This window comes from Cottoperca gobio, chromosome 9 (assembly GCF_900634415.1).
Source record: "Cottoperca gobio chromosome 9, fCotGob3.1, whole genome shotgun sequence".
Lineage (NCBI taxonomy): Eukaryota > Metazoa > Chordata > Actinopteri > Perciformes > Bovichtidae > Cottoperca > Cottoperca gobio.
Genome location: NC_041363.1, coordinates 4,281,069 through 4,290,962, shown reverse-complemented (window position 1 = coordinate 4,290,962; position 9,894 = coordinate 4,281,069). Strand labels below are relative to the sequence as shown.

At 47.0% G+C, this 9,894-nt stretch overlaps 1 protein-coding gene across 1 annotated transcript; it reads right to left on the bottom strand.

The window, feature by feature from the left end:
• Nucleotides 1-2,562: 2,562 nt before the first annotated feature.
• tbx16 (T-box transcription factor 16) lies at nucleotides 2,563-6,917 on the bottom strand. The gene is made up of 9 exons (XM_029438973.1): nucleotides 5,627-6,917; nucleotides 5,371-5,527; nucleotides 5,184-5,286; nucleotides 4,671-4,835; nucleotides 4,325-4,471; nucleotides 4,157-4,227; nucleotides 3,949-4,037; nucleotides 3,651-3,864; nucleotides 2,563-3,374 (listed from the first exon to the last, which is right to left on the bottom strand). Exons 1-9 carry the CDS (start codon nucleotides 5,640-5,642, stop codon nucleotides 2,921-2,923), a joined length of 1,416 nt encoding a protein of 471 aa, XP_029294833.1. The 5' UTR covers nucleotides 5,643-6,917; the 3' UTR covers nucleotides 2,563-2,920.
• Nucleotides 6,918-9,894: the final 2,977 nt, after the last annotated feature.

Genomic DNA, 9,894 nt, shown 5'->3' with positions numbered 1-9,894 from the left:
AAGTTCATGTTGTTTTAACCGAGCGTCTCCACTGATGGCTGTCTTCCTGTCAGCGCTGGTCGCTGCCTCGTGTCCTTTATTCCTCCCAGTCTCTCCCAGTTCCTCTCCATTTGGCCCTCCACTCCATCAGCTTTATGAAGGCTGACTGCTGCTTTCCTCTCCAAGGCTGTTTCATCTACATCTGTTACCCCCCCCCCCCCATCCCCACCCCCTCTCTGTTTCACACTGTTGTGCCAGCCCCCTCCAAGTTGTCTGGTGGGATGTGCTGACACCAGCACTGGACATCCAGGTCCGACAATCTGCTGCGTTTATGCGTCTTTTCATTCTAAAGCTGCAGTACCACCCGGGGGACACTTAAGACATATGTCCTGCACTTAACCACGTCAGCGGCCGTTACAGGCATCTGAGTGCAGGTCGATGTGGAGCTCTTTGTGGGACCATTATCAGAGCAATTAAAAGGCCCAAATTACCCATTGATGTGGGGCTATGCAGATTAAACCCGGCGGAGTTACGGACGTGTGTTTCCAGGGAGTTGTGCTAAGTGCTCGCTTTCATTCTTGTTTCTCCTGCTGTGTAGGAGAGCAGCAGATCCAATAAGTCACCTGTGGGTGGGGAGGGCTGGCTTTAAAAAGGCTCCTTTCCCCCTGGGTGACACTCCAGACAACAGTCCTCCTGGACATCTGCTGGAGCAGGCGGGCTGCTGCACACACGCCCCCGTGAACGTACAACACTTCTCAACAGAACACGAAGTATACAACGCACACTTTACTGCGATGGAGACGATCAATTAGCGTCAGCGTAACACGATCTGGACGTAGCATTTAACCATCGACCCCTCTTCCAAACCCCCGCCCTTTTGACCTTATGAAATAAAAATCCGTGAAGTACTGTAGTCGGTGAACTTCTACTGAAATACACAGATCCTTCGTCGAGGCGGCTGCTGACCGGTGATCCTGTATTCTGTAAGATGTGTTGCCATTTTCTCCCCTCTTCTTTAATTAATTCATACTTTCGTGCATAATTACATTTCAATTAAAGGAATAATACAAGTGAGTCAGAGGTCTGTGACCAGGCCCCCCCCCCCTCTAAAACAATGAGGGTGACAAAGGTTTCACACTGTTTTACATCCTTAAATCATGATTCTAAAAGTAAACTTAAAAACTTATCTCTGGTATATCTAATGGTGATATTTTATACACTCTTTAATGCTGCTACTCTGACACTTTAAACTCATTCAAAGGCTTTCATTGTGTAATGTTGCCACGTGTTTCATCCGGAACATAACTCATTGTTGCTATTTCAAATACTACTTTATACTATTTTTAATGCTATTTCACACTCGTGCACATCCACACTGTGATTATTGTGCTGTTAATGATCTGTGTAATGTTGTATTATCTTTGTTTTTGCTGTGAAGCTGCAAATACTGTATGAAAGGTGCTCTACAAATAAAGCTTCTTATTCTTCCTTAGACACACAATAGATAAGCACGATGTTATTATAATAACACAATGTAAGAAACCATGAACATTAATACAAGTCCGTGTTGATATCCCTTTTTGTATTTAAGAAACATATTTACAGAGTCATCTAAATGTATAGTTTAAAAGTATTTAAAGTGCAGCTCTCCTGTGATCTGTAAATACAGATGATGTGCATAAAGGATGTATCCCGTGGCAAAAGCTCGAATGTTTTGTCTTTGATGATTTTATTTCCGCACTTTCTTACAATATGATTTTATCTTTATTGAGTTTAATCAACACAAAAGAACTGGCCTCAGATATATGATGTAATAATATCTGCATCTGAACTTCATCACGTGACCCCCTCCCAGCAGCCGCACAGACCGCTCTGTTCTCGTGCTCATTAAAACGAGTAAAGGAGCCGTGTGCGTTGGAAGTACATTACTGGTTCAGGAAGATGAAGGTAAAAATAAAATAAATTCACACCAGGCCAGAATTGTTCCTGAAGGATGACCTCCCCCTCCTCTCTTCCTCCTCCTCTTTACAACAGTCATTAGCAGCTCATATCCACCCAGGGTGGAGGCGATGGGCCCGGCCTGTGTGTTTCAGCTTGTGAAAAGGAGCTTTTTAAGGGCTCATTGAGATGGAGAACGAGGGTCACGCAAGGCTTTATGATGCCGGTGGGTAAACCTCAGCAGGTGAGCCGGAGTCACAGTAATACAATGTCTTTCATGCATGCTGGGCCTGTCCAAACTACAGAGTGGCCCTCGTTACATCAACAAAGAGCAAATGCAAACAAAGGGCGTGCTGCTTATCAGAGCTGGCCAGGTACAAAGCATGCAGAAGTGCAGCCGCAGACAAAGACGCTGTTACAATACACTCGGTCAACTCGCTGTATGCAGATCACAAGGATCGGATGATGAAACCTTGTGGAAGACATGAAGGATCAGAGTTGGGATGATAACTGTGTGTTACGATCAGTTTCATCCACCTCTGTTTAAATACATTCTGTGATTACAGCAGTTCTGTGTAAACGAGGCGTCTTCTTCTAATAAATAAATGTTTTTACAGAAACAAGACAACACATGGTGATATTTTAAGGTTTTTATTTTCAGATCACATCACAGTTTGAAGACAGACATAAATTGCACACTCTTATGTTTTATTCTTTCTTTTACAAAAATAATATTTAAACTTGGAGATGAGATGAAATACAAAATAAATAGACAATCCATCAATCAAAAACAGTCAAACAGCATGGCGTAGCACACGCTCAGCATCCGGCCAGCAGCGTGGACGGGCCGCTCTGCTTCTTCATCCTCCAGGTTCTCTGTGGTCGTGGCCCTCGTGGCCCCCAGCCTCGTCATGCACTCTCACAGCTGTGTGAGCACCGGAGCAGCATTCTGGCAAGATGGCGGCGCAGCAGTAAAAGTCACAGTTATCGTCGAAGACCCGCTTCACCAGCAGGAGTAGGAGAACAGCGGGTACTGGCTCCACTCAGCCACGTTGCCATGGTGATAGCCGTGGTGCACAGCCTGCGTGGTGTAGTCAGCGGTCAGGTGGTGAGGGGGGGGGTACTGGGTGGGACCAGGGCCGCTCCACTGGCCCAGTGGCTGCTCGCCGCTGTACGGGCTGTAGATGTGGTGGCCGATCACCCCCGGCTTGCCGGCCTGGTGGGCCATGGACATGTTGAGGACCCCGGTGTAATCCTGGGGGGCGGGGAGGTGCTGGGGGCCACACGGGGAAGGGCCAACCTCAAGCGTGCGGGGCTTTGAAGCGTCGTGATCGGGCACGGTGGCGACATCAGGGACTCTGGACTCAAAGCTGCTGCGTCCTGATCCACTGCTGCTGCTGCTGCTGCTGCTGCCGACGCTGGAGGAGGGAGAGGGAGACTTCCCGTACTCGTGGAACCTGAAGAGGAGCGGGAAGGTGTCAGTGTTCCCCGCGACAACACGAGGCTTTCATTTGTTACACGACTTCTGTTCCTGTTTTTAAGTCCTGCAGCGATGTGGCCCCTCGAGTGTTGACATGTTTTATTTTATGAGTATTTATGTCATGCTGCTTTACGACTATAACATAGCTTATAAATCTATTTCATTACACTTTTATCATTTCATTGTCTTGCATTAGTTCTCAGAACTGCACTAACCTGTATGCAAGTCAACAATAGAGTCATAAAGTGTTCACCTGTACGGCTGGTAGGAAGCGGGAGCGGGAACCAGCTGCTCCGTGTTGTACATGTCTCTGGGCTCCGGCCCAGCGGGAGATTCAGTCCTCACACTCTGCTCCCTTTCAGCAGCCCACGAGGAGTAACGCTCCTCCTTGACACCATCAGCCTCTTTCTTTTTGGGCCGGTCTCCTTCCTCTCCGTCGTAACCCTCATACGATGACCGGCAGAAATCTGAGAGGACGCAAATCATCAAGCTTAAGAGCACGGGACGAGAAAGTCCAAACATGGACAGGAAGAAGAGTCTTCAAACTGTACCTGGTGGACTGTCCTCCTCAGAGTCTCTGTTCAACATGTCGGACTTCTTGGCTCGTTTCTCCAGGCAGGCCGGGCTCTTGTTTGAACGCCTGCAGAGGAACATTTCGGTTCATTAAATCAAACAGCGTTACCAAACTGGTGTAGTTGTGGGCTCCTCCACTCCCGCTGCGGATCATCAGTACCTGCGTGCGACTAATGCGACACCCACCTTTTTTTATTTGTGCCTTCATCCCGGAAACCTTTTGCGAACGGGTTGTGATCGATCTTCAGCTTTGTGATCTGTAGGGGGAGGGGGGGGGGGGGGGGGAATCATAACAGTTCAAATCCCAATAATGTGTCCAGTTGTTGGCGGCAGCTTGCAGTGACAGAAACTGACCGAGGTGTTCTGGTACGCTGTGACCGCTGTGAAGGAAGTCTCAGGGAAGGTGAAGGTCTGGAACACACTCCAGCGGACGCTGAAGAGGTCGTCCGCCTGGACGATGTGGAAGCGCGGGTGGTAGCGATGCATGGAGTGCAAAATGATCTGCAGATTGGAAGAGTGTGATTCATTCAGAGCAACTCTTTTCTGTTTTAAGCCCTTTAAGCGTAAAGTATCCACTTTGCATGCGGACTCTAAGTGTTACCAGTTCACCACTTCAAGGATCCTCTCGACAACAAGCCGTGTGGACGTCATGAGGAAACACATAGTTGTTGTTAAGCACCATTCCAGTGCTCTTACTTACATGGCCGTGCTGGTCGAGTGTATTGTTGGTGAGCTTGAGTTTGAGGAAGGAGACGGACTGCTTCATCCAGTGGCTCCCCGGGGCTGGAGAGTCGGGGTGGAGGTACGTCCTGCAGGGAGGCTGGGGCTCCGCTTTCCCTGCCACCTCCCATTTCTCTTTATTCCACTGCGGGGAGGAGACAGATAGTCAGTCAGTCAGTCTGTCACAGAGAAAAGTGATTTACAGAACCTTCTTCCCACAGTGTGAGAGGACGGCAGAGGGGAGAGTGAGTGCTGGCCAGTACCACCCACAGAGATAGGGGGTAGTACAGTGGTGATCCCAGCAGGGGATAGAAAAACAGGAAGAGATAGCACCCTTTGATGTACAATGTCAGGAAAGAGGGGGGTGATAAACAGGGGAAGTCTTGTCTGGTGACCACTGAGGGATATCTACAGCCAAAGCCATGGCTGTGCTAAGTCAAGGCGACTTCTTATTGCTGCAAAACTTAACAAATAATCTCTATCACCACCTTACCTTGTACCTGAAACCATCCACAGGCACCATGTCAACCAGTAAGATGTACTTGGCACATGGAATGAGGCCGGACAGATTAATCTTACAGTGTGGAAACATCCTCCTGCAACACATAGAAGGGGACGCGTGAGACACAACCAGCAGAGGAGGACACTGCTTTCCAAATGTTATTCTTCTCTCGTCTTACCTGCCCGGTTTTGTGATAATCATCTCTGTTCCTATTTCATGGAAGGACTTCCAGAGTTCAGGGTCCTCCAGAGTCATCCTAATGTTGCCTTGGAGATAGGCGTCGGGGCCAGCAGCCATAGAGGGGGGAGGAGGGCCGCCGAAGTTGGGCTTCAAGTCTAAATAAGAATCATCACAGCCACATGTTTCAGTCACGGTGATAGAGGATCTAAACAACTGCACAGGTTGTGAATCCAACGCACGCAGGCAACACTCACCTCTGATGGACTGCATCGTTCAGGAGAAGCTTGAAGAAAGGTTCAAGCACTGAGGGCCAAAAAGTAAATCCAAGTGTCCGTGATATCCAGGTGCAGTTCTGCTCTCCTGCCTCGTGTAAAGAAAAAGGTAATAAATCCAGCAGCTCAGGGAGGCAGAAGGTTAGTCAGTGTTGCAGCAGCAGATATGTTTCAGAGATGGTGAGTCCTGCTCAGAACGGGATGACCATGACTTTTAAGGGGAGCCCCGGGGTGGGTGGGGTCAAGAGAGCCATTCCCAGACTTTGAAGTGGCACAATGATGAGTCAGAGCCCCGCTGTGATTGGAGGGTGCTGGAAATCAAAGAGACTTAACAGAGCCTTGATACCGTCCCCACAGGAAGGGGGAACGGAGGAAATGTAGCTTTATTAACTGCTAAGAGACTTTAAAACAAATATGGACAGACTTCCCTGCTGCAGATCAGGGCTCGCAGCGGCACCAGAATCTGTGTAAATATCATTCACACACACACACACACACACACCAAAAAGGCATTTAGTGTGTTTGTGCAACGTGGTAAATACCCAATATAACACATTAAACAAAACTGATGGACATACAATTGGGGGAACGTTTCAATGCTGTGTGTTTTGCATGTGAAGGTTTTCTCAAAGCATTATTCTTACACTGTTTATTTATTTATTACATGTACAGAATAAAAGACGACTAAAATGTCGGACATTAACTACATGATCACCTTTACACGTTTCTACACTCGCAGCTTTCTCCATAATAGATATTACACAGTGGGTGTAAACCCATAATGGTGTAATGATAACATGCACTCTTTCTGCAGGTAACTTTTACCTGGGGGGCGTCCTCTCAAACCTCTGCAGGCTATAGTGTGTGGGTGGGTGTGTGGTGTGTATTGGGGTGTCTAGACAGGCCCATGCTCTGATAGATAATCTCATTAGGGTAGTTTCCCTTGAAGGAGCTGGTTTCTGCATGTGGAGAAAGCCTTGTGTATAGGCAGGCAATTAACAGCCAGTTAGCACCACAAGCCCAAGTCAGCCTTGAATGGGACAGGAGGGGTCTGAGAATAAAGAGCTGCCACAACAACGTCCTCCCACACCATCCGCAGCGAGGACAAATCCACGGGTGTCATTCAGTCATAGGCCTGTCTCCGCCTGCGTCGTGCCATGTTACCGCTGGCAAAACAAATGCTAAACACTGCAGGCATTAGCATAGAGGAACAACATTAGACCACAGTCCCCCTCTTGTTTTCCACTGACATGAACATTTGAATTGAGGTGACTTTCACATCTCATTCAAGCTCTTTTCTAGCATAGACACACCACTTCCACTCACATTTCTCATTGTATTCTCATGTCTGCATGATGCATACAATGCCTCCTGTCAGCTCCCTGACACCCGTTCACAAAGGGTTTGTGTAACTGTATGTATATGACACTTAAAACCTTGTGTCTAGTGATTTAACAGCAATGCTTCCACAGTTTTAAAAGGCAGCACAGCGGTTTGTAGACTCAGCAGTTAAGTGAACACAACGATGGTAAAAAGTCTTCCCTGTGAACATATCGACTCGGCTCTTTAACGCTCCTGCTCGCTCGATGCAGAATAAAAAGGATAATAACATTCAGCTTGTAATGATGCACTTACAGATGCAGAGATCTCAGGTCTGTACCATCATTACCTCATGTTGAAAGTGCAGGACCCTCCCTGCACCTCCCCCCCCCCCCCCTCCCTCCCTCTGTGGAGCTTGGTGGCACAACATTGGCCTTGAGGAAGTGCGATGTGTATTTATCCTTCTTATGTGAAGCCAACTGCTGTTGAGGAGTTATTAATCACAGGTTCAGTGTGGCTCTGCTCACTTAGCGTTAGCATGAGGACCTCTTTTCACGGGGGGGCACAGAGGTCACACGGCTCGGCGAAGACGCTGAGAAATAAAGAGATTTGTTTTCTTATGATAGATTCTCTGCAGCGGAGTGTGGCAGTGTCTGAGCTGAGGTGAACATTTCAGCATCCGCACTGTCAATCCCGTGCCGCTGAGGGGCCGCAGGTGACAGGTGTGCCTGGTTGAGGCCTCGGGACAGAAGGCCGGGGTGACAGCGAGCTGCGTCTAACAGCCGGCCGGGGGCGATGTGGACTGGATGATACTTCAGGGACGTCACCTGGAGAGGAAGGATCAGAACTGACCCAAAATATACTTTATAAGTGCATCACTGAGAGTCACAATGAAATAATTAATAGTTATTAGTAATGCTATATATTATGTTTAACAGTTCACACATAGTAATTGTTAAAAATGACATTACATTACATAGATATGACCAGATATTTGTAATACATTAATAACTGTTTGCAAACCGTCTATAAGCATATTTTATATGGTTTTTATTAAGTTGCAACATCTTTCCACACATCTGGAGTCTGATTCCACCGTGCCTCTCCTTCCTGCGTCTCGTCCACGATCACCTTTGGCAGCGAGGTTCCTCCTCCCAGGTGTCAGTCTTTTGGCCATTTGCTTTAACTGCACAGATCTCCTTGTGCTCGACAGTTAACAGCTGCCAATATACAGCCAGGGCCCGGGGATCAGACGGCTCTGCAGCAGCCCAATAAAGAGCCCCCGGAGTGGACTGACGAGAAATCTCACACCTTTCGCCCACATTAGCCATGCAGCATGCTCTTTTGATGCTTAATTGGCCACTTTGAGAGGGTTTCAGAGATAGCAGCCCCATGGCTGGAGACAACATGATGTCACAGCAGAGCCAACAGTCTCACGGGGGCTTTTACCTGACGACAGGTCGCTTGGGATTTCACTTCATCTGCTTCCAGATCAGAGGCGTCTCTATAAGCGGGATATTTAAATACGAATGGCGTATTGATGTCATGTACACGTGATGACATCGTGTTGTACTCTTCACCGTGCATCAGAGGAACGCTTCTTTTCCTACACTTTAGTGCAGTTACAGCTTCCTGTACTCATACATTAAGAGACTAAATGCACAATAACTCATTTGACATTATTATTATTATGTTTTCTATGATGAGTGGAGTGAAAATATGAGAGAGGATTCATAATGTCAGGGGGAAACTTTAATCTAAAGGTCTGCATGCACATGAACCCACGCATGTGCTGGATTCTTCTCGCTTTATTACTTCTAGTTATTACTGGCTGCGACTTCATGCTACTTACTTTGTACCACAGTTGTTTACTTAGTGTTTCAGGGATTTGTCTCTTTATTTAATATATTATATTTCCGTCTTTGATCTTTGTCGTAGTGCTGCAAATGTCACCGCTGTGGGACGAATAAAGGATTTCTAAATGTGAAGACAACGGAACAGAAAAACAATCTTGATTTTATTTAATGCTAATTCGTCCATTTCTTTTTATATTTTGCAGAGATTATACAAAACAAAGCTCTTCACTCTCTTCGCTCCTCTCTGGCCTCCCTGACTCCAGAGAGCGTGATCTCACGTTGGGGGGGGGGGGCCGGGTGAGCTCACATTTGGTCCACCACATAAGAAAACAAACCTCAAATGTAGCTTGCCTGGCAAAGGGGGCAAATGACAACTTCACAGCACTTCATAAGAAACTCCTGGAAGTTGCTAATGAAGACTAATGACTTCCCTCGTGTCGGAGACTTCACACCAGAGTGTACAAGCCCTTTGACCGCAAAGTCAATGTGGTCAGCGGGGTGGTCCGCCCGCCGGCTGCAGCTCCACTGGGAGAGGATGCTTCATCAGGATAAATGATAGTAACAGTAACAGTCTGGTACGACATCATTTTACTGTTATGCTGCGTTTAAAACCAGGACAATACAATATTAATGCCACATTATGACGTCACCATATCGATACATTGCTATTTAAAGCAAGATGGATTTCACAGAGAGCTTTCCTTTATTTATTTTCCTGTCGAATGTTTTTTTTTTGGGAGTATTTATTATATGTCGCATCGATTGTAAAAGCCCTTTGAGGCAGTTTTGGGCTATATCAATATTGACCTGACATTCCTGCAATAAAAACCTGTCAGGTGGTTTTTATCATTTCATTAAATCAGCCCGAGGGGTTTTATACTCGTCAGTTTTAAGAGCGGTTTCATTAGGATTTAGTATCAGCCAATAGGAAGCAGGATAAAGCACCGAGTGTGTCACTGATGAATTATTAAATTAAATGAGGTTTTCAGGTCGCGTACAGTTGAAATGTTGTTTTCTGCTGAGTGACCGTCACCTTCTGACTGCTGCCGGTCCTTGAAGCACGCGGATGTCCCA